The sequence below is a fragment of the Populus euphratica genome, unplaced genomic scaffold (assembly GCF_000495115.2).
Source record: "Populus euphratica unplaced genomic scaffold, PopEup_1.0 scaffold29.1, whole genome shotgun sequence".
NCBI classification, from domain to species: Eukaryota; Viridiplantae; Streptophyta; class Magnoliopsida; order Malpighiales; family Salicaceae; genus Populus; species Populus euphratica.
The window spans coordinates 1,130,238-1,153,097 of record NW_011499888.1 but is presented as its reverse complement, the minus strand read 5'-3'; the positions used below and the strand labels follow the sequence as shown (position 1 = coordinate 1,153,097).

Below are 22,860 nucleotides of genomic sequence, written 5' to 3'. Positions count from 1 at the left end.
GCCCTGAGAAGGGGGCAGTATGGTAAAATCAAATACGCTCGATGCACCATTTTTACTTCGACGTTCAAATTGCGGATGTTTGCGAGGCAGACAACCTTTGAAGACACACATGAATGCAGAGATGAGCTGTAACTAATTACCAATCACCTATTGTTTTTGCAACTGATCATGATTATTTGTAGTTTTGTCCTGTTTTTTCTGGGAAAGAAACTAGATTTATTGGCGAGGAAAAAGCACAACCGTCTTAGCTAGTCAAACAAAATGTATGCTGTTTTTTTTTTTTCAACCTTAAAATAAGATGTTTAGACTGTAGAATCATCCAAGTGGATGGTGACCATTCTTTTGATTCCCTCCTGTCCTCCCAAAGATTACCAAAATCAATGGACTGCCTCTCTATCTTTTCTCTCTCAACTTATACAATGTCAGACAAAATCCCATCTCTCCCCCATTACCTAAAAACAAAAGGTAAGTTCATCATCACAGTGGCGATTCTCAGCATAGATTTTGACCATAATTACAGTGAATTATGCCAACTGGACCATGGAGTCAACCCACCTGACTACTCTAAGGTTGGCTCATGGGCTAAATTTATGGTTCCTTTCTGGGTTGTTTAAATACTGTGCTGAAAAGTCCAAGTTATAATTCAACTAGTTAACTTCTGAATTTACCTTTTAAAAATTATCAGTTTGAATTATAAAAATTTTAAAATTAATAAAAATTTATATAATTATTAATTTTAAAATTGTAGAATTAATTTAAATGTATGTAAATTAACCCGTATACTTATATTAACTTAAAAAAAAAAAACTGTGCCGCGATCAAGTTTCTCACGTTGTCTTTACCTGCATGACCTATGAAGAACACGATTTCTTTAGTTTTCGAGGATGCGGCAATGTTACAACTGCTCAAGAAATTCATGCTTTAAGCTATTCGATATATCATGCGATTTTTGTACACTTCATGTTCACCATCAACTTTGCAGCCACATATAGATTGTATTTATAAAAAACATTTTCTTCATAATGCTCTTATGATTCATACCAAATTTATTTATTAACCATTTGGACTAAAATCTTTTGTACTAAATTCGTTGATTAGACGCACATGATAAAAAATAATCAATATAAGCAAATAGCCTCTGGCCCTTGGGTCAACAGAGGCATCGTAGCAGCTTGAAATAATGCCGAACTCGTCTCCATCCAGAGGGCAACAGCATTTCTCAACCGTTCTTTTAAATTTAGAAATCCAAGCACGAAAGTGTTCTTACATCATTAGAAGAAATGTTGTCGGAATCTTAAGCTCCATGAGTTGCTAATTAATTATGGTTTCTTAAACTTCAAGACTACAAGCATCTACTAACTTGATTTTATAACCTAATCCATCTGTTAGCTTGACCTGATAAACATCATTTCTTTTCTGTTATCTTTATACACTCATTGCCTAACCTCTACCCCTCCATCCCTTTCTCCTTCTCTTGATAAAGACTTGAAATGGCAGTTTCGCATTTCAAGAAGAGACATGCTGTTTCTTGCCAGGTGAATAAACATGAGATGGAAGCTACACATTGAAGCCTATCAAGTAACTAATGCGGCAAGTTACCTAGCCTAGTTGGGGGAAATAGACTATAGCTTACATGTCCTTTTCTGGCTTGAAGGGCCCATGAAGAGCCAGCAAAGCAAATAGAAGAGAAAATCCGTCTCATCTTGTTGCTCTTATCTCACCACAAAGTGCCCCCTTACGGCTGTCCTTGCTTGCCCCATTCCTTGTTCACCAGAGTTGACGAGGTCTGGTAGCGCTGAAGTTCTTTGTCACCCTATTATGTATTTATTTTCTCTGTTACTTGAAAGATTTTGACTAAACCCAACTTCACCCAGTAGTTCATCTACTTGTAGGTGTTTTGACACGATCCGAATAAGACAGCTACTTTTGGAGAAAATGCAAAGCACAGCTAAACTGTCAACAACCCCAGATCCACTTGTGCTTTCTTCATGCTCAATTAGGAGAACATGGACAAGCAAATGAATTTAGAGACAACATAGTTGACAAGCCCTGAAAAGGATCATGGCTTCCACTTCCCTGCAAGGTTGCAACCTTTATCAATTCGAGCCGGTCGTCTTACAAAGGATTGACGATGAAAACTGAATCCATTTCATACGGGCAAGCCCCATACTTGGGTATTTCTCTCTTGGGAGTTATAGTTGTTTAAACAACGTGTACTAAACTTCAAGTTGAGGTCAAAATGATATTACCTAGTTTCTAGCCAAATCCCAATTCCCAGCCATGATTTTTTTGGGGGGGAGTGGGGGAAGAAACGGGTTGCCTCCCTGTCAAACCACCGCAAAATTCTTATATTTTCATGTGTGAAGTACTGTTCAATGGCACCCCACAAAGGGTGGAGTGAAAGTTAAATCCTGCTACTTGAGAAGAAAAATTTCAAGTTCAAAACTACTTTCACTGCAGAAAAACTAAAAGTTCTACAAGTAGCCCAAAATGGTCCCAGATGGGCCCCAGATTCTGACCTGCTCCATTCATGATTAAACAAGTAATGCTGAAACCCTCCTCATGGCAGAATGAGCATATCAATGTCAAAAACTGGTACATACACCACTACTAAGTTGCATAATCTGGCCTTTCTGGAGCATTTGTTACTTGCGTATGGAAAGATCAGTGTGTAGATAAGCTAAACAAGCCATGAAAAACAAGAAAAATACAGATGCCAACATCAATGGTTCTGCTAGCATAAATATAGGTTTGAAAGTGTAGTAAACCTGCAAGCACAAGACAAATGTTACTAAGCTCTCACAAATACGGGAATCAAAGGGGGCGTTTTGTATGAGAAAATCAAAATGGAAATTACTTAATAATGTTGCGGAATATTACAAATCATGCAAGTCACAGGCATATTACTAACTTGACAGAGTCAGCCAAGCATTTCAAATCCCAAAATTCATACCACTAAAGAGAGCTTCCACAACTCTAAATGAAGCAATAACCAATGTGGGCACAGCATAACAATCATTATAAATAGAAAAATACAGTACTATCCTGTAGCACATAATCATGCAGTTTAAAAACTCTCTACTGTTCAAATTTAAAATCTTATTTTTTCAGGAACCATGAAGCTTGCCTAGAAAACTTACACAACCCGCAACATTGCAGAGGCAAATAGCACTCAAGTAGAGTTGGTACAGTTAGTATCTGGTGCAATCCTCAACAATTCTTATCTTCATACCCAAAAATCAGCATCCATAAATAAACAAAATGATTGCATCTAAAACTGCCTAAATCTAGTCCTAAAACGGTGACATTGATTGGTATTTAATTGCCAATCGAGACCTAGCTATTACGACTCTTCATTTGATACCTAGGAAAATCAAAACTGAGTTACAAGGGCAGTAACACATTGATGTTCAAGGGAAGTGCAAATCACCTGAAAAGGAGTAATGTGCTCAGGAACTACATTCTTATTCTCCAGAACCAGAACAGTCCTCCCAACAACATCAAGGTATGAATATTTGGTCTGCACAAAATCGAAACATAGATGACATCTCAGTTCAAAGTGAACAAATTTCCAAAAATATAAACACAGACAATCGGTGCCTTTATGTCTCAACAAAGCAAAGCACCAAGCTCAATTTTATAGATCGAATACTTCTTATAAGGGGGGAGCTAAATATCATTCCAGTTTTTTATACTAAAAATTTTATGCAATTTTCTTGTTATTGTTTATAGCCTTATAGTACGAAATAATGAAATATGTTAACAATGTATCCTGCATACTTGTTAAACTTTAAGAGTAATATTTTGAGTTGTGCTGGGATTTGTACCTCTAGACGCTGCTCCACTGGAAAAGGAACAACAGCAGAAGGGTCTTTTGATCCCTCTGGTAGCACAACCTGAAATAAAACATCTTCTGGCATTAGCATGTGGAAAACATGATTGAAGTAACTAATGGACAAACATCATAAAACAGCATCATGAGTGCAAATGATCAATAGAAGCAAACTCACTTTGATGGTCAACTTGTCCACGACAGTCTCCGCAAGAGGACAGCCGAAGCTGAAGTTGAGGTAACGCTTGCCATCAGGAGACTCAAAAAGGAAGTCTTCCAGTGGTAGCCCATATCCAATAACAAAAGTAGCCTTCCAACCTCCAAATAGAGGATACCGTGGTTCGATTTCAAGTTCTGACTGTTTAAAATGTGTCGAGTCAGCACATAGGAAGATGAAAACTGTAGTCCATAAAAATAACAGAGTACCATTTTCCCTCAATTTTAAGCATTTCCATATCTCTCCTTCAATCAATATATAACCATAGTTCCATTATGATGCAAGTATATAACTAGAAAATTGGGGCAATACCTTACGGTAATCTGAACGTAAATGTGATGATGAGATGTTTCCAATGTCATCCCGATAATACACAGAGTGCACCCTAGGTGGTAGACTTGCTAGAAGGTGTTTGAAGGAAGATGTGCCACTAAAAGATGGCCTAGATTGATACTCAACTCTGCCAGAAGGACGTCTCAAAAGATGAGATTAAAATGATCTAATTACAGAAATGAAACACATATGAAAAGGAAAAAACAGTCATATAAACTATGTGTTTACAGTTTTAGCTCCATCAAATGGCCGACTGCTGACCATGATCCTTGAAATAAGAAAGGGACACAAAACTTATTTAGATCAGAAATAGGTTAGAAAATCATTTGCCATGCGTTATCCATACAGGTATTTGCTGTTGTGCAATTATGCTGATAGTTTGGTGTTCCATTGTGGCCTCAATTCAAAGGTAGGTAATTATTAAAAAAAAAGAAGAGAGTGGGGGGCGGGGGATGCAGCAAACTGAATGAATATGAAGGGAGGGAAAAACAGACACAATTCCAACCTGGAAAACACGCCTTTGTGTCGAGCACCAGCATGGACCAATTTGTAATGCTCTGTTATCTGAATGTTGCCCCAGTGAGATATCTCTACTTCTCTTAAAAGCTCTTCAACAACAGCAAATGGGCTGTTATTCTCAAGATGAACAATTACTGGAGAAAATGAATATGGAGGATGATCTTCATATGGTCCATACTTTAGTTCTCTACCAGCAAGCTTGCTGGGTTCCACTCTTGTAAATGATTCTACTTTTGTACTTGGTGTCTTAAGAAAGGTAGTTTGCTGCTTAACATGATATGGTGACAGTATTAATGCACTGTCACGGAAATATACTAATTGTGATTCTGATTGGCTTATCTCTGCTGGGAAAGGTTCCAGAGAATGTGTTAATATATAAAGCACTTCCAGAGTTGCAGTTTCACCTGAACTTAACGGATTAAGCAAAGATATACTAAAATATTTAGTTCCATTTGGCGCATCAGGTAGCTCTGTTGGGTTTGCATCAAGATGAACATAACTCTTCTTCTTCTTCTTGCCTATAGCTGCTTGTGCTTTGACAAGTGCTAGATGATCAGCTTGAGCAGGTGGAAATGCAAGAACGATTTCTGAAGCAGGGGTTGTCCCGACATTCTCAACCTGAATCAAATTCATACTTGTATCCATAAAAAGGAGAAACACAAACACAGAAGAACTTCGTATCTGGAATGCACATATCTCCACACGTGAATATACTAGCCAAAATCCTTAGATATTTTTTGACCCAATTGTAGACCTTATAATCATGCACACTCAACTCTTTTCTATATGATCATAGGTTGACGGACCATTTGACCACATACAAACCATCAGTTGGCAATTACCGTGTAGGAAATTCGATCACGGTTTGCAACTATTGCACAAATATAGAGTGTTTGCACCTAAGACATTACCTCATTCTCATAACTCGAAGCAAAACCTCAGTCAACATGCCAGAAGGTTTTGAGCTTATGTTCTATCATTGAATTTTAACCTAGAATATCAAATTCTGATTTCTGCGCCGTCAAAGATTGCAAATTTCAAGAGCCAAGGACAGATTTAATCCCCAAAATTAATTTTTTTTGCAAATTCTTCGTAAACGCATCTGTTTGATTATATATATATATATATGAAAAGAGAATCAAACAAAGTAATGTAAAAAATGGCATACCTTTAAAGTCAAGAAGACCTTTACAATATGTGAACTCAAGTCAATCTGCACCAATTATCACACAAACAAACAAAAAAGAAGTCATGAAATATATCATCTTCTTCCTCTTAAGTTTGTATTTTTGAAAATGAGCGAAGAGACATAGCTGCTCTTACTCTACGTTCAGCGTTAAGGATTTGGATCTGGTTAGTTGAGGATGCAGCGGCAATTGTGAGAAATGTGAGGATCAAGAAAGGTAGAGTGAGTCCCGCTGCTTCCATGGATGTTGAACTCGCCATGTCTTGTAAACTGTCAAGTCCTCTTCTATATTTGCTTCTACCAGTTACGAGATATAACTGGCAGTGGCGATGGACGACAGGAGAGGGCACATTTGAACAGACAAGACAGGCAGACAGAGAAGCGTTGGGCCTTCGGCCTTGTTACGAGGAGCAAGGGATGCCAATACGGGCCTTAAAGGATACTAGTCTGGACCCATCCGAAAAAGGAAAACCCTAATTTCGCCTCTCGAACCCCCAATCCTCACTGGGCTGGTCTATTGACGAATCATTTGTTGTCTATTTTTTTAAAATTAATATTGATTGTTCGGCCAGTTTATATATACGAGTTCAAAAATTAAAAATTATGTAAATTTTCAGTATTCTTGAAGGGAAGGAATCATTAGCTGTTAATTGAGTGGGTGCTAGCTGTTTCAAGCATGAGTAGCTGATTTTAAGGAATCATTAGCTGTTTCAAGCATGAGTAGCTGATTTCACAGGAATCTAATAACAATTCTTAATCCAATATTTTTCTTAAACACAAGTTTATTTAAATTATAAATTATATAAATTTAACAAATTATAAATCTAAATAAATACAATACCATGTATATTTTTATATTGTATTTTCTATAATTTAAAATTGAAGATTTAATATTAAAAAAGTAAGTTTTGAAGATAAAATGTTAAGATAATCTTGACGTGGTAGGAGTAAAAGAAATTATTAAGAATAATAATGGTTTTAAAAAAAATAAGACCAAATTTGATTTGTATATTTTTAAAGTGTGTTTTTAATTTTTTTAATTTAAAAAATATCAAATTAATATGTATTTTTGGAAGATTTGAACATGATAATATCAAAATTAAAAAAATAAAAAATATTATTTTAAAATATCTTCAATTAAAAAATACTTTTAAAATACTATATAATATTAAACACTTATTTATGGGTCCAATTAAAAAAAACCCAAAAAAAAGAAGAAGAAATAAACAAAGTACTTTTTTTTTTGTCCCATGGAAGATCCTTTATCCCAAAGTCCCATGTCGCAAGGCTCAAAGTTGAAATGTTAGCTCTTAAATCTCTTAATCTTGCATTTTCACTTTGCACTCCTCCAAACATTTCTACTTTAAATGTTCCTTACGTTAGGTGAATATTTTGTTTGCAAATAACATCATTTGTCTGTTTTTATGCTAATAAAATTGCAGGTAAAAATTCAACCATGCTCTGTTTGGCTCTCAAGGAAATCAATCGCGGTAAATAGCAGTGCTAGGACAATTCTTTGGGTACCATAAACAATTAAATTGGAGATAATTTCAAGAATGAATAGTAACAACAAACGAAGCATACTTTAAATGTTTATTGCCTCTCTAGTACTAACGTAAGAAAACAGGAAGTGCTTATAAAGGATGACCGAAACAAACTCTGCCTTTTTCTTGTAAAAGCAGCAACCGATTCTGCTCCTGGATTTTTCCCTTGGACTCGGGACTCTTTGTTTACTCTAAATCTTTATTATTTTTTACTTTGTTACCCGAAAAGCTGCAAAATTTATCAACGAAGACCAAAGCCCACATTTTGTTTTTCACTCGTTTCCCTTTCCATCCTATCAGAATTCAGAAATCACCTTTTTCATCGCTTTTTCTCATTAAAAGATTGTTTCTTTGATATTTCCATCAGAAAAAGATTGTTGCTTTGACAACGTTTGTAATAGCTTAGGCTATACATGGCTTGCATGAAGCTGGGATCAAAATCAGAAGTCTTTCATCTCGATGGCCATACCTGGTCTGTCACTCTTTTCTTTACATATATATTTGTATATCTGTGTGTGGATGAATGTGATGTATTTGATTATGGTTAAGGACTGGCTGCAATGATGATCTGAGAATGTGGGTTTTTGTCGAGGTTGGAAATCATATAATGGGTTTATTTTGTTTTTATGTTGAGATGAGTTTTTGGGTTGATTATGACAGTGTTAAATGAAAATTAATGTGTGGTTGTTGTGCATTTATAATGGCTTATTATGTTCGAGAAATGTGTGTGTAAAGATGATTATTTACAATGATCACTGGCATTATGCAGTGGTTTTGATGTAGTCAATATAATGATAACTGGTATCAGATAAATAAGTGGGGTCTTTCCCCTTTTCAGTTCTGAGGTGAAAATTTTAGAGGAGTCATTTCTAATTACCGTGTGCAGTATCAATTGGATTTACTTTCACCTGCTTTTGGATTACAAAAAGGATTATTCAGGCATTGTATCATTAATGGATGCTAAATTTTTTTATGAAGAGCGCATGCATAAACTCACTTGATATCTAACTGTACTTCTATGTGCACAGAGTTTGCTTAGAGATTTCCATCTGCATTTTAAATAAAACTAGAATGTGCCTTGGTGCAGGCTTTGCTCAACCGGGCTTCAAAGTGATGTCATTATTGAAATTGGGGAGATGTCTTTCCATCTTCACAAGGTGTGTGCTACATGGCCAAACTGTACTTTTATTCTATCACCTCATAAAGGATTTCATACTGGCATTTAATCTTATTTGTTTTCTTATACCCAATTTCATCTGTCGTGTTCTGATTTTGGAAGATATTGCTTCCGTGCGCTGAATTAGCTCATTTCACCTCAAAATATTTAGGATATCATGGATCAAAACTAGATTTAGCAATGATAATATCTTTCATACCTTTTTCTTTGTTGTTTATGAAAATTTTAATGAATGGAGTTAGTAAAATGGAAAGAATTTTTGGAAGCAATTATCTCCATCCTGTTATTATTTCTTCGATTGTTTCCTCTATGCTTCTTATTCTCAGATATAATGATACGACTCTTACGCCTTGGCCTTGGTGTGCTCTAACATTCATCGGGGAAGAACAAAAGGCTTCTCTTCTGCCTAGCTAATTAAAACCGTGGTAGACAGGGATAAAATACCTGCTAGCATTCACTTTTATGATTTTATTTACTTACTATTGAGCGGAGTTCTCTCTTTTATCTCCTGCAGTTTCCATTGCTCTCCAGAAGTGAAGTACTAGAAAATCTTATTGGAGAGCATACTAGCGAGGACGAGAAAAGGTGTGTTCTACAACTTCATGATGTACCTGGTGGAGCCAAAACCTTCTTGCTTGCTGCCAAATTCTGCTATGGTATAAAAATGGAACTCACTGCATTGAATGTAGTTAGTCTCAGATGTGCCGCTGAGTATCTTGGAATGAGTGAAGACTATGGGGAGGAAAACCTCATCACACAAACAGAAAATTTTCTCAATGAAGTATTTGGCAGCTGGACAGACTCCCTTAAAGCTCTTAAAACCTGCGAAGAGGTTCCTCTACTAGCAGAAGAGCTTCATATTGTTTCGAGATGCATTAATTCCCTGGCAATGAAAGCTTGCGCAGATCCAAGTTTGTTCAGTTGGCCCATGCAAGGTGGCAGCGACAATAGGAACCCAGATGGCACTGTATTCTGGAATGGAATACGTACTTCAGCCACGCCGCATCCTGTGGGTGAGGATTGGTGGTATGAGGATGTTTCCTTGCTTAGACTACCTCTGTACAAAAGGCTAATTCTGGCAGTTCGTTCAAATGATATGAAGCCTAAGAGGGTTGCTGGGGCACTAATGTACTATGCAAAGAAGCATCTCCCTTTGTTGGGTAGGAAATCAAGCATAGAGAGTGGAGACTATGCTGCATCTAGATCAACTATTTCTGCTACGTCTGAAGCAGATCAAAGGAGTCTCCTTGAAGAAATAGTGGAATTGTTGCCTGATCAAAAGGGTGTTACTCCAAGTAATTTCCTGCTTAGGCTTCTGCGAACTGCCATGATAATACATGCGAGTCCATCATGCCGACAGAACTTAGAGAAACGGGTTGGAACCCAGTTGGATGAAGCATCTCTTCAAGACCTTCTGATACCAAATTCAGGCTACTCAGTGGAAACCCTTTATGATATCGACTGTGTTCAGCGAATTCTCGATCATTTCATGCTGATGGATCGTGATGATCCCACATCAAATTACGTCCAACATGGAGGGCAAATAACTGAAAGTTCGCATTCGCTCATTCCAATAACAATGGTGGCAAATCTGATTGATAGATATCTAGCAGAGGTAGCATCTGATGTTAATTTGAAGTTAGCGAAGTTTCAGTCTCTTGCTGCTGCAGTCCCTGATTATGCCAGGCCAATAGATGATGGAATTTACCGAGCAATTGATATATATCTTAAGGTAAAGGCAATAATCTTCAAATGGTTCTTTATCTGGTTTCCTTCCTGAAGTTCAACAATAAATTTGATGATATAATTCAAGCTTACGGAGTTCTTTGTTCATTGTCCAATGACATTGTTCAAAATGGAGCATGTTTAAAATTGTTTTTCTTTCCCTACAAAGCTATTTTCATGTGACTTGGACCTATGCTTCGTTATTTCAGTGGTCACTAATATTTATTTTCTTTTACTGCAGGCTCATCCATGGCTAACAGATTCTGAGAGGGAACAGCTTTGCAGGCTCATGAACTGTCAAAAGTTTTCATTGGAAGCCAGCACTCACGCAACCCAGAATGAGAGGCTACCTCTTAGAGTCATTGTCCAAGTTGTATTCTTTGAACAACTACGGCTTCGCACCTCTGTTTCTGGCTGGTTCTTTGTCTCTGAAAACCTTGATAACTCACAAAACCTAAGTGGGAATCTTGCTCTTGCGAGAAATGATTTACATCCTCAAGCAGGAGCCATACATGACCACATCATGGTAGATGACATGAAAGAACGAGTTTCCGAGCTTGAGAAAGAGTGTTTGAGCATGAAACAAGAGATTGAGAAGCTGGGAAAAACAAAGGTGTCGAGTTGGAACATCTTGTTAAGAAAGTTTGGTTTTAGTCGATCAAAGTTAAAATATGGGGATCCAAAAGCATCAAAACCAACGGATACCAAAGAATTACCAACGTCCTCAGCACCACTCATAATTGGAGGAGAAAATCAGAATAATGAATCAGTAAAATGAACATCAAACTCTCCGGAAAGAAAAAAAGAAGAAGACATCTCCTTTCTTGAGTTTTGCTTAAGCTGTCTAGGTGTCGCTACTTGCTATTTAGAAGTTGGTTTAACTTATCCTGTGATTATATTCGCAACTTATATTGTAGGACGTTCACATTCTCTCGGATTCATTTTGATCTTATAATTTTGGTTGCTTCCTTACTATCTTTGTCTTTCTGTCCTCTTTCAGCACAAACTTTCCAAATTAGATTCGTTTCTCTCAATCCATGTCCCATGCGCGCAAACTAGAATCTTAGGTTGTTTCAGCATAACTTTCTGCTTCTGTTTTCAATTGTTTTGGTCTCCCTGATGTTTCTAATGGAGCAGATGACAACATGAAACTGCTTTACTCGCCAATACATAATTGTTCAATATGTGGTCATTGTGCACCCAAGCATCCATAATTTACTAAGAACCTAACTCCCTGAGTATGCCTCTCAGCTTGTGGATCATCAAAAGAAACACTCCCTTTTGCTTTTAAACGTAAACTTTAAGTGAAAAGAAACAATTGTACAATCTTCTAACAAATTATAGAGTCAACTTAAAAAGATGGGGTCAAGATGATGTATTGCTCCTATATCGCGCAGTCTGACCTCCCCCGCCAATATGTGGGATTTCTCGACCCAGCTTTTCCTGAAATTCGGGAATTAAAGTTGGTCAATTGAATCAATCGCTAACTTTTTAGAAATGCTTCATTGTTTTCAATACTCTTTTAACTTTGATTGTTATCATTCATTCATCAAAAAGGGGCAATGCGGTTAGATCTCAACCAAAACCCTGCTAATGCAGCAAATACCAAGTGTTCAGACCCTTTTACTCTGTCAGTAGCTATTGGCGAGGCCATTAATGCTTGATTTGTGCCAGCTCTTTATTTTACTCCTCCCTTGCAACGATGCTTTTGTTAATTGAAATTTATTGAGAACTTCAACAAATATCACCTGGTTTGCATTTTTTTCAATTCATGTTCAAATCTAAATTTTTTAAAGTTAAACCATAACAAAAGCTCAGCCCGGCAGATTCAAATTCCCCAAACATGTAAAAGTCTCCTCAAATCAAGCAGTTAAAATCTGTAAGCGTGTTTGACAACGAAAGTGTTTTTTCAAAGTATTTTTTATATTTCAGAAACAACATTTTAAAAAATAGCCGAATAGCAATACCGATCGATGCCTAAGACAGAATCCATAATCAAACCCTAGAAAATAGAAAATCAAAACACAAAATGGGGCAAATTTCCAATTGGTGACCAAAAACCGAAGAATCTCTAACCTTTGATGCACGTAATCGTGAGTGATTTAGTGAAAAAATGTCAACAATTGAGACCAATATGAGCCGGCCCCAAAAAATTACCAACACAGCTAGAAAGATTGAGACACCACGGGCATCATCGTTCAGGTAGAGGCCACCCCTTTATCAGATACGGTCTCCCCATGATTTCTCTCACTGTTATGGGTACTTTAGGACTTGCTCATCTCTTGCATGGCAGGCTTGCGCTTTTCTTTTTCTCAATTTATGAAAAAGTTTGTAGCTTTATAGATCCTATGATGAAAGATGAGACCTTTGTAATAATGTAACATTGTAAAAATTTCATTTCAGAACAGTTTTTTTTTTTGTGGTTTTATGAAAATCCAGCTCGTAGTTTTTGTTTTTATATTAGGCTGGTGCTGAATCTAGGCTGATAACGTTAGCTTCTGTTCGTGGTATGTTAACTTTGTTAAAAAGTTTGTGAGTTTATGCGGTTTTTTTATTTTCTGATGTGGTTTTATTAAAAAAAAAACCAGTGAGGGTTTCAAGGGTAATCATGCTAGCAGGTGTGATGCTAACTTTTCACTTTCCCTTCTTAACCATCACAAATTGCTTAGGTGTGGCTGATTTGAATTATTTAAAATAGGAAGTGACCTAATTTTAAGGGTTTTTTTTTTTTTTTATCTGGCTCATGTTGGCAAATAGTAGCAGACAGGAATTGCAGCTGGTTGATATAGTATATGAAGATGCTAGTATAGTCAGTGTTTCGTTATTTTACTCTCTTTGAAGGCTGGCAGATGGGGAGTTATTGTAAGTTGGGGTAACTTGGAAACCTGTTGGTATCAGTTTTTGGCCATGCTAGTTTTCTGGAGGAGATCGAGGTTGAACTGTCATCAATGGAGGAGATTACATTTTAGAGGAAATATTTATTCTCTTGCTACTCTGATATATGTAGCATCAGTTAGAGATCAACAAGTTGTCTAACAGTCTTGCTTTGGGAGAAATTAGGAGGTCGGGTTTGTTTTCTGGTGGTGACTTGTGTTTCTTGGGATTGGAATTTTCATGGCTGAACTATCATTTATGGAGGCGATCACATTTTGTAGGAGATTTGCTTGTTCTCTCCCTCCTTGATCCATGTATTAACTAGTTGTCTAGAAGTCTTGCTTTATGAAAAATAAGGAGTTAGTTGGCATAAGACTTCTTGATGTAACTTGAAGATTTTTAATTGCGTTTAGTCAGTGTCCAGTTCAGAAAAGATAAGAGATTAGAGCTAAAAACATATTTGTTTGAAGAGATATAAATAAAGATAAAAAATAAATCTAAAAGCAGAAGCAAGGGAGATACGTTCTCCTTGTCTTTATTTTTTTTTCCTCGAGACAACAGCCAAACAATATCTTTCTAATCTCTAATGTATCACATGAAAAAACTACCCAGTTTTGTTCAGGTAGATTTCTTGTGTGGTAACGTCGAAATATGAGTGAAAACAGTCAGTTGGATCCTGTGGCTTCACTGGAAGAGATTGACTAAGACCGCTAATTGATTTCAAGCCGTTTAAACTTTGGCATGGCTTTTTACTACAGTAGGACCAGAACTGATAAATTGATCTTATAATCCAAATGATTGCAAAATAGCTAGTTTTTCTCTGGCATGGCTTTCATCGTATCATGTTCATGGTATAGCTGTTGTCAAAATGATCAATAAATATATGCTTTTGTGATCGTATAACAATTAGCAGTCTTCATTCTAACCTTATGCATGAAAAAATACCTGTTTTAAACACTGTTCCGGTGCCTAAAAGCGCCTCATTCCACATCATTATCTTCAGGTTTTCATTTCATAATCCTCTCTACTAATGTGGTGGGATTCTATGGTCCAGGAAGGATATTGCAAAGGTGAAAGATGATAAAGAATGGGAGATTATTGAGACAAAAGAAGCATTATCTATATCGGGACCAACAGGATCATACAAGCCTAAAAAGTTATCATTGGAGGAGGAGTTAAAGGTGATTATGGTTCTGGTAGCATAGCTCAAATTAATAAAAGAATTCCAAGGACATTTCTATAGTTTACATTCCTTTGTGTTTTGCAGGCTTTGCAGAAGAAGGTAGACATAAACAACTTACTAGTACGAAAGTAGACATTTCTATAGCATAACTCAAATTGTCGGGCTACTGCTGCTAGTTTCAGCTTGTTGCTTTTGTCACTATATATTTCACTTCAGCTGTGAAGTCCACGGGATCTTGTGTGACTTGTAGAGCTGTACTGTTCCAGTTTTACGGGTGCAACTCCTCCATATGCCCCAGTTGTTCAGCATTAAATAGTGAATAGATGTGATACAAGCATCCGATTTTGCCTGAGGAGGTTGAATGTTAATATTTATAACCAAGTACACTATCCACGAAAAACTAGTACAGAATCATACTAGTCTCTCTCTTGTGCATTTGTCGATGGTACTTCATATGAAGGATCGGCATTGAGACTTGAGAGTGTGATCATTGTTTATAAGAACTTTGCACATGCATATTACATAATCAAGTCGTCACACTGCAGGTGGGGGTTCGGGTGGAAACAAACATGGACGGAAACCAGAACCTGGACTTTTAAAAAATTGAAAAAATAAAGAAAAAGGAAAGTAAAAATAAACAAAATAATCGTAGCAACTGATATTTACCTTTGCATGTTATAGAGGCGGGGGAATGAAAAAGGCATTACCAAGAAAATAATCGTCTATAACGTCCAGCAGGCAGGCCTCCTGGTGGAGGTGGTGGCGCTTCTCGCAGTGTAGGTGAATCCATCTGTCCGTTCGAAGCGGAGGTGAATTAGTAGGCCTGCTGTACATGGGTGCTCGAGAAGTTTTGCCTTCCCCAAGGAGAGTTTTCGTTTAAGAATACTACATAGAACATGGATAGTAATTTGGTACAACTCCCTTCCATGATACGTGCATCCACCATTCACAGGCTGTTGTATTCCGTTAAAATCACCTGTATTTCTCTTTAGATTCAATTTTCTGTACCTAATCTCATATTTTATTTCTTCCCTCAACTAATAAGGATTCCTTGTTAGTTTTTCACAAGCACAATGTCCATTTCCTTTTCAACCATTGAATTCTGAATGTAAGAATTAAAAATAGACATTATGACTGTATCCAAGATTAAAGCAGTGTAACAACCCCTCAGTGTATATTAACTTGATGCAAATTTCAAGAATTCCGTGCTAAAGAACAAATGATAACGCAAGGCTTAGGCTCCAGACAAGTAATCCACAATGATGGTACCATCTTTCCAGAGCGAAACAACCCGGTGTGTATGCATAAAAAATCTGGCATTATTTCTGGCGAAATTCCATTTCTTCTGTCTGGTTGTTGCACCATTGAGTTATGACTTACTGGACGCTTAATGCTTCGCTGTTTCTCTGCTCTGGCTTTTTCTTTCACTTTCCTCATTCCTCTGATCATAGTTTGAACTCGCAGCTTCAGGACATACAATTGTCCAACAAGTAATCCACAGCAGGCATGGCAACAAGTTAATATCTACAGTATAAAGATTCATTCTATTCTATGACCGAAGAAACATGGAACATGATTCTCTTCTTTTCCTTCGGCAGTGCTTGATATAAATGATGTGAAGGCCCAAATAGGTATTTTACGCATGGACATGTACACAAGTGAGAGAGAGAGAGAGAGAGAGAGAGAATTAAATTGGCAAAAGAAATTAACTCTCTTAAAAGAATTGAGAGCAGGTAAACTATATTAGGCGAAAACTTCACCCAACCATCTCCACAATTACAAACTTATACCCAGTTATCCCAGAGAAAGTACCGCTGCTCCTTATGTACATCACCCCCATCAACACAAATACGAGAGCAAAAGTTGTAAAACCTACCTAGTGTTCCTTTTCTCTTTCCTCTCAAATATATCCCCCCACACCTTTTCCAGTTTTTATTCATTTACACGTGACATCAGCAAAATCACAGTACAAAAAAAACTCTCTTCTTACCTCCAATTTTATCCTTTTAACCCCAAATAATATTTGAAAACAAAAAGGGAAGGCACTGAAAAAAACTACCTGAAGATAATGCCCACAATAGTCCTAAGTAATCACCTTGGCTTTGGTCGTGATCCAAATGACCATAATGGTTGAACAAGTCTCTGAGCTGATGGACTGCCCAGGAATGTAGCCTGAGATCGAGTAAGCATCTCAGTCATCGATGGGGTTTGGTAAGATTGAACAAGACTTGAACCGTCAGTGGAGTCTCCTCTCGCGGTTGCTCTTTGCCATGAGTGCGAGCTTAGGCCTGATAGAATATATGCTCTCCCAGATGCCTCATATACATGTCTGCTTGCCATTCTTTCATGCATCTCCTTGAGCTCAGCATCTAATGCAATACATAATCGATCATGGGACTTGGCCGATACAGTTTCTGACAATAACCTTCGGCAGTTTTCAAGGATAGAAGCTGCACCAGCTAGATCTCCCTGTTCAGCTACGGTTCTTGCCTGTGACATGGCTTCAGCTGCTTGGAGCCTGTTGCGTTGCCTATCCACTTCAATTGACACTACTGCTTCTCCAGATATCTCAGGTCTTTCGAGTTTAATTTCTGCACTTTCTAATGTTGTCATTTCTTTAGTTAAAGGATCCCGGTATGCACATCTCACCTTTAGCAGTGATGTTTGATTCATGGAAGACTCTGCTGGAACATTGATGGAAACCAGAAAATCTCTCTCTTCATCAGCATATAAATCTCCAACATCAATAAACCCTGAACGGGTATCAGCCATCACACGACTCGGGTAACTTCCTGCTTTCAATGAGCCAAGGCGGATACTAGGGTGCATACACTCAACCCCCACTTGCAACTCCTGCACTACAACACTCAGAAGACCTCCAATGCACTGTGCAAATGCATCCTGGATCACAGCTTCAGTCTCAATGAAAGAGAAGGTGCCTCCAGAAATTTCTGAAATGGAATGCATTGACGAAGCATCATGGTCTGCACCAAAGCCAAAAGCATGCACTGGAATCTGGAATCCTGCACTGTCACCGCCATGAATCGACAAAGGGAGGAGCAACTGGTAATTTGGTTGAGGCTGGTTACCACTACTACCACTGACAGTATAAGTATCCTGCCCATCAGATAGAAGTATAATGCTTGCCACAGGATTCTTTTCCCTTCGTTCTTCCATTACCTTGGCTCCCTTTCTCAGACCTTCAGCAATGTTGGTCCCACCATTAGCAACCAAAGAGTTGACAGCTTGAAGTGCATGCTGCCGGCCTGCATCAGACATTCTACGAAGGGAAAAGAGGCGGCGGGCAGTGGAAGAAAAGGCAATAACTGAGAGCCTGTCATTGGAGCCAAGGTTCTGTATAACAAACCCCATTGCTCGTTTTAGCAATGCCAGCCTTGTACCTGCCATGCTACCACTGATGTCAAGCACTGTGACTAGATCAACTGGAGCACGGGGAGTTTGAGATAGCTGAGGTAAGCTAGCCAGGTTCGCTCTGGGGTTTTCTCTTGCAACTGTTGCACCAGCTTTGAGGTGGACCAAGACAGTGAAGTTATCGTAAGAATTAGAACGTGATGCGGCTGACACTTCTGGGTATGTTTTGATCTCTACTATTTTACCAGCATTGTGGCCTGCTGCAATTTTGTTTCCAGAGCTTCTCTCAGCAAATGCAGGTTGGAGATCCAAGGATTCATCATCATTAAACACACTAGGTTCAGGAACCTGCAGCAATGGCACAACATGCCGCCGATCTCGACGTGGTGGGGGAGGTAATCGATGGACCACATTCATCATGGCATCAGTTTGAGGCCAACCTACTGATGCTCTCCCAGGCAGGGGATCCAAAGTTGGTGCCTGAAAGGGGATTTCTTTCCATTTCGCTCTGCAAACTGGACAGAGTTGGTTGCCATGTTTGACATTTGAAGAAATGCAGTGGAAATGGAAAGAATGTGAGCACTCTGCAGTAAAAATAGCATGTCCACCACCTTGTTTCATCTTAGTCAGGCATATTGAGCAGGTTTGCTGACATTGCAAATCAAAAACATGCCAGAAAGAACAGGTATCAGATGAAATTTGAAATAATTTACAAAAAAAAAAAAACCCTCATAACAGTCATGAAAGTAGTAGCAGCATAGATTAGGAGCATGAGGATGCTATAGCACACCATTAATCTCATCAACAACATTCGTCTAGGAAAGAATTATGAATATAAAATTAATCCACAAAACAGAAAAAGAATTACTTGTTGCATTGAGGTACCTGACAAGTCTCAATACTTTATAAAGAATGGTAACAACAATATTAACTTGGTAGAAGTTGCCATATCACAGGACCACTCAAGGTTAGTGAAGGAGTTAATCTGGAAGCATGTTACGATAAACCCACAAAGTGGTCCCCTCAAAAGCTTCCAACCACAAAACAGAGTTAAGAAGATAAACAAAAAATATGTATTTTCACCAACTTTTGAAAGCATGATTACGACACAAAATCTGTGATTGGCTGGTTAGTTTAAGATGAATCTCCCAGAACTTGGAATCTAATATTAAGAGGCTGCATATGTCAGTTTGAACTGCAAATCAGAAACTACTTTTGACATCTAATAATCAAGAAAACAGACTTTCAACACAACAAAAGGCACATGGCATGACAATATACTGATAGCATATCAATGTAATCTCTGGGCAATCTGTCACGGAATAACATGAATTTCTAAATATTTTTCAAAGATTGTGACTTGTAATCCTCCCGTTTTCTTATTTCTCTCTCTCTGGTTTCAATAAAAGATGAATATAACGTTATTTCGTGTTGATCAGGTAGCACTACTCACAACTGATTACAATTTTAGGTGTCAAAAGCTTCAGGGCCTTGGGCCAGGCCATAAAAGAAGTACTATAAAAAAGGCAAGCACAAAAGCAGCAAGAAATCACCATTAAGATTAAACGGAAGTCAGTGTTAGGTATCAGACATATGGGGCACACTAGGAAATTTAGAGTTACAATAAGAGAATGACTTCTGAAGGTTATCAAGCAACCACACAGTGGATACAGATGAACCAAAGCTTTCAACAGAAACAGGAGAAACAATGCTAAATCCAAATCAACATCTATGAAAGGAAGGGAAATGTTAAGTTGCTTTATGGTGATTCTTTTCCCGTCTTTTCTTTTACTTCTCTGAGAACTTTCACACCTAGAAAGCTTGCAATCAAATACTCAAAATAGTTCAAGTCACAATACAAGCTGCTTTTTACTATTACTATTAAGGCAATTGGTAATGGTTCAGAAAGGGACTCAGGCAGTAACCCCACAAGGCACAAGGTCAAAAAAAGCAAAACAACGTGACATCAGCCACACAGCTCAATAATTTCAAGCACTCCTCAGAAACTGCCAAAATTACTGATATAGTATCAGACCAAGTAAAAATATTTCATTCAATTCTACAGTCTATTTTTTCTGCACAAAGATGGTATGCCGGCAAAAATTATCAAACCAGATCCAAAGACAGACGCAGAATCTAGCTGGATGTTGATTTAAAAATGAGCATTAGAGCCCAACAAGAAACAAAGACACAAGCTCTTACAACTTCATTAGAAGCAGGAAAAACAGCAAAAAAATCCATGATTAATGATGCAGAATCTCTAAAACGAAAATAAAACAAAGAAGATGGAAAACACTTATAAATGCCTAAACTGTTTCAGCTGTCCACGTCGTGAAAAAAAAAAAAGGAGATAAATGCTTATAAAGAATCCAGTACCCCACATTTGAAGGTGAAAACGACGTCGGGCAAAGAAATTAATGAAAATCTGGGAAACTAGATTCTTTATCTACGCCACACCAAACAAGGGAAAACATTCATTCAATTAACGGTAGTACACGTATTTGGCTTATTAGAGCTAGTCGAACCGGGGTCTTAAGGATCAGCAAAACAACTAAAAAAACAGTAGGTGTTGTTTAACCTTTCTTTCTATCTTCTGAGGAATCAAAAGCAAAACAGGTAATTAGAGGTCCATCGCCTATATTTACTTGAAAATCACAAGCTCAGGCAACAGCAGAAGCCATAATAGAGCATAGCAAAAGCAGACATCTAAATTATGAACTAGCCGTGAAGCACAAGGCCCAGAATAAAGCAAAAACTACAGACAGAACTTCTTCATTGAAGCCTCAACAAAGAACAACCCAAACCCATCAAGAAAAAAAGAAAAGGCACAATAAAGTCCAATCCTTTCCTATAAAAGTGTGAAAATATATATAAAGCAAACAAACCTTGGATGGTTTGCTTCCACTCTTGGCCAACCTTAAGCCATGCGAAGATGGTGTTGGTGTCATTGGCCTAGAATCCCAATTTGTAGGTGAAAGCAAAGCAGCATCAGATAATCTTTCACTCGAAGGTGCTGCTGAATCATCTAGAGTTCTCGGTACATAAACACAAAGATTTAAACCCAAAGCCAGCTTTGCTTTTCTCCATTTACTCCCCATTTTTACTTCTAAGAATCCTTCTTTCAAGATTCAAGAAAACAAATTCAATAACTCAAAGAAACTAACCAGAGCAAGAGCACAAAAAATAAAAACAGGAACAGATCTCAAAGTGAAAGAAAGCCTTTGAAATTCCAAGATGCTTCCTTTTTGTGTTTTCTTTCTTGGGATGATAGAGATAAGTAATGGGTTTTTAACAAAAGTAGAAATGGAACACGAAAACCAAGAACAGGAGAGAGGGGCGTTAGTGGATGGAGTGTTGTTTTTGTTTTGTGGTGTGTTGTTATGTTCTAGAGAGTAAAATGTGGGTTTTGTAAGGCCCGAAAAAAATGTCAAAGGGAGTGACTCAGTCTCAGACACAGAATAAGAAACAGGTGGCTTAAGAGCAGTACAAGTCTTCTTGTGGTGTTCTTCTCGGCCGCCATTGAAGAGAGAGACGCGAGTGGGTTTCTTGGAGAGATTACGGGATTTTGAATTTGGACCTTTGCTGCAGCTGCTGCTGTTTGGTTGAAGGTGGGAATGGGATGGTTGTGAGACTTTGAGAGTGGTAAAAGGTGACATAAATAAATTAAAAAATAATTAAAAAAAAAGGGCACGTTTTGGTTGAATAGAGAAAGCTAGTTGGTTGCTTTATGCAAGCAATCATGCATTTCTTGGCCATCGAATTACTCACTTCCTGCATTTCCTTTCTCTCTCTTTTTTACTCTTTCATCATCTTTTACAGCTCAGTCTCGTCGCCACACTTCGCAAGTATATTTGATATCTAACTTATCCACTCTCTAATTTATATTGGATTCAGCTCCAAATTATTTGAAACAATATTATTTTAATTCTTAAAAATTAAAATTACGTTGTCGATTTATATTGATTCATATTAGATTTTAAATTATATCGAGTTTAATAACTTAAAAAAAAAAGAATAAAAAGATATATCCCTTCTAGGTATATAATATTAGGGTAAGAAAGTGGGTCTAACGCTATCATGTAACAGTAAAAACAAAATGTTGCTTTGTTTTTATAAAAAGCATTAAGAAAAAATCCAGATCCTCTAACCTTTCTTTCTTTTTTTTCTTTTTTAAATCAAAGAATCAAGGACCATCTTGCTTGCTTGCAAGTTGAAGCCATCTAGGTGGTCATTCGTCACTCATACAATGCCACATATATATATATATATATATATATATATATATATATAAAACCAAATAAATGTGTTCTGAGAATAAAAGGAAAAGTACATGATTCCCAAAATAAATAATCAGATTGTTATCATGAAACCAGTATAAGAAGAAAACCTTTGCGAGACAAAGAAAGCCATGCAACACGCCTGAACATTTAATATATTTATTTTTGTTTAGAGAAAAACAAATATTTATTTGTAGTATATAGATTACAGTGTTTTTTTTATATATTTTAAAAAAAATGGTTTGTATGCTTGCTAGTTCATCTTTCAGGTTGGGATGCCCATGCCTTTGACTATGAATTTAACCCTTGGGAAACTTGCAGTTAGTCAATTACTTCCCGACAAATCTTTTCTCGAGGACTTTTTTTTTTAACTATTCCCCCATATCTATGTTAAAACAAGAAAAGTAAAAAAAGTTAACCACTTTTCCCATATTGGGAGGTAAGCTCTCTTCTGTGTATGTGTGGTATTGCTAGGCGTAATATTTTGTATTTAAATATATATATATATATATTAAATAATATTTTTTATTTTATTTTTTTAACATTTGCCCATAAAAAAACACTAACAAAATAATTAATTTTCAAGCTAAATATTGTAAAAAAAATACTTAAACACAAAAA

General features: G+C 37.2%; 3 protein-coding genes and 1 pseudogene across 5 annotated transcripts; 2 read left to right on the top strand and 2 right to left on the bottom strand.

Annotated features, from left to right (window-relative positions):
- Window positions 1-2,431: 2,431 nt before the first annotated feature.
- Window positions 2,432-6,470, bottom strand: LOC105130764 (dolichyl-diphosphooligosaccharide--protein glycosyltransferase subunit 1B-like). 2 transcript variants are annotated; one of them, XR_843302.1, is made up of 9 exons: window positions 6,225-6,470; window positions 6,070-6,114; window positions 4,888-5,519; window positions 4,362-4,509; window positions 4,011-4,190; window positions 3,828-3,896; window positions 3,431-3,520; window positions 3,141-3,219; window positions 2,710-2,768 (listed from the first exon to the last, which is right to left on the bottom strand). XR_843302.1 is itself a non-coding variant. In XM_011033427.1 (8 exons), the coding sequence occupies exons 1-8, from the start codon at window positions 6,345-6,347 to the stop codon at window positions 2,646-2,648; spliced, it is 1,410 nt and encodes a 469-aa protein (XP_011031729.1). In that variant the 5' UTR covers window positions 6,348-6,469; the 3' UTR covers window positions 2,432-2,645. The 2 variants fall into 2 exon arrangements, 1 of the variants encoding a protein (XP_011031729.1); XM_011033427.1 differs by lacking the exon at window positions 3,141-3,219 and having other exon boundaries at window positions 2,432-2,768; window positions 6,225-6,469.
- A 1,307-nt stretch (window positions 6,471-7,777) lies between these two features.
- Window positions 7,778-11,505, top strand: LOC105130763 (BTB/POZ domain-containing protein At5g03250-like). The gene is made up of 4 exons (XM_011033426.1): window positions 7,778-8,103; window positions 8,719-8,788; window positions 9,323-10,540; window positions 10,775-11,505. The coding sequence occupies exons 1-4, from the start codon at window positions 8,045-8,047 to the stop codon at window positions 11,309-11,311; spliced, it is 1,884 nt and encodes a 627-aa protein (XP_011031728.1). The 5' UTR covers window positions 7,778-8,044; the 3' UTR covers window positions 11,312-11,505.
- Window positions 11,506-12,360: 855 nt separating this feature from the next.
- Window positions 12,361-14,942, top strand: LOC105130762 (uncharacterized; annotated as a pseudogene).
- A 1,340-nt stretch (window positions 14,943-16,282) lies between these two features.
- LOC105130760 (uncharacterized) lies at window positions 16,283-21,670 on the bottom strand. 2 transcript variants are annotated; one of them, XM_011033423.1, is made up of 2 exons: window positions 20,848-21,670; window positions 16,283-18,610 (listed from the first exon to the last, which is right to left on the bottom strand). In XM_011033423.1, the coding sequence occupies exons 1-2, from the start codon at window positions 21,058-21,060 to the stop codon at window positions 16,682-16,684; spliced, it is 2,142 nt and encodes a 713-aa protein (XP_011031725.1). In that variant the 5' UTR covers window positions 21,061-21,670; the 3' UTR covers window positions 16,283-16,681. The 2 variants fall into 2 exon arrangements, with proteins under 2 accessions (XP_011031725.1, XP_011031727.1); XM_011033425.1 differs by lacking the exon at window positions 20,848-21,670 and adding an exon at window positions 18,831-19,489.
- Between the last annotated feature and the right edge of the window lie 1,190 nt (window positions 21,671-22,860).

Coding starts and splice junctions, on each gene's coding strand:
- LOC105130764 (XM_011033427.1), bottom strand. CDS start 6,347: ATGGCGAGTTCAACATCCATGGAAGCAGCGGGACTCACTCTACCTTTC. Junction 4,510..4,887: donor CACAAAGGCGTGTTTTCCAG/GTTGGAATTGTG, acceptor TCCTTCTGGCAG/AGTTGAGTATCAATCTAGGC. Junction 3,521..3,827: donor CAGTGGAGCAGCGTCTAGAG/GTACAAATCCCA, acceptor GATTTTGTGCAG/ACCAAATATTCATACCTTGA.
- LOC105130763 (XM_011033426.1), top strand. CDS start 8,045: ATGGCTTGCATGAAGCTGGGATCAAAATCAGAAGTCTTTCATCTCGAT. Junction 8,789..9,322: donor TGTCTTTCCATCTTCACAAG/GTGTGTGCTACA, acceptor TATCTCCTGCAG/TTTCCATTGCTCTCCAGAAG. Junction 10,541..10,774: donor CAATTGATATATATCTTAAG/GTAAAGGCAATA, acceptor CTTTTACTGCAG/GCTCATCCATGGCTAACAGA.
- LOC105130760 (XM_011033423.1), bottom strand. CDS start 21,060: ATGGGGAGTAAATGGAGAAAAGCAAAGCTGGCTTTGGGTTTAAATCTT. Junction 18,611..20,847: donor GTGGAAGCAAACCATCCAAG/GTTTGTTTGCTT, acceptor TTGCAATGTCAG/CAAACCTGCTCAATATGCCT.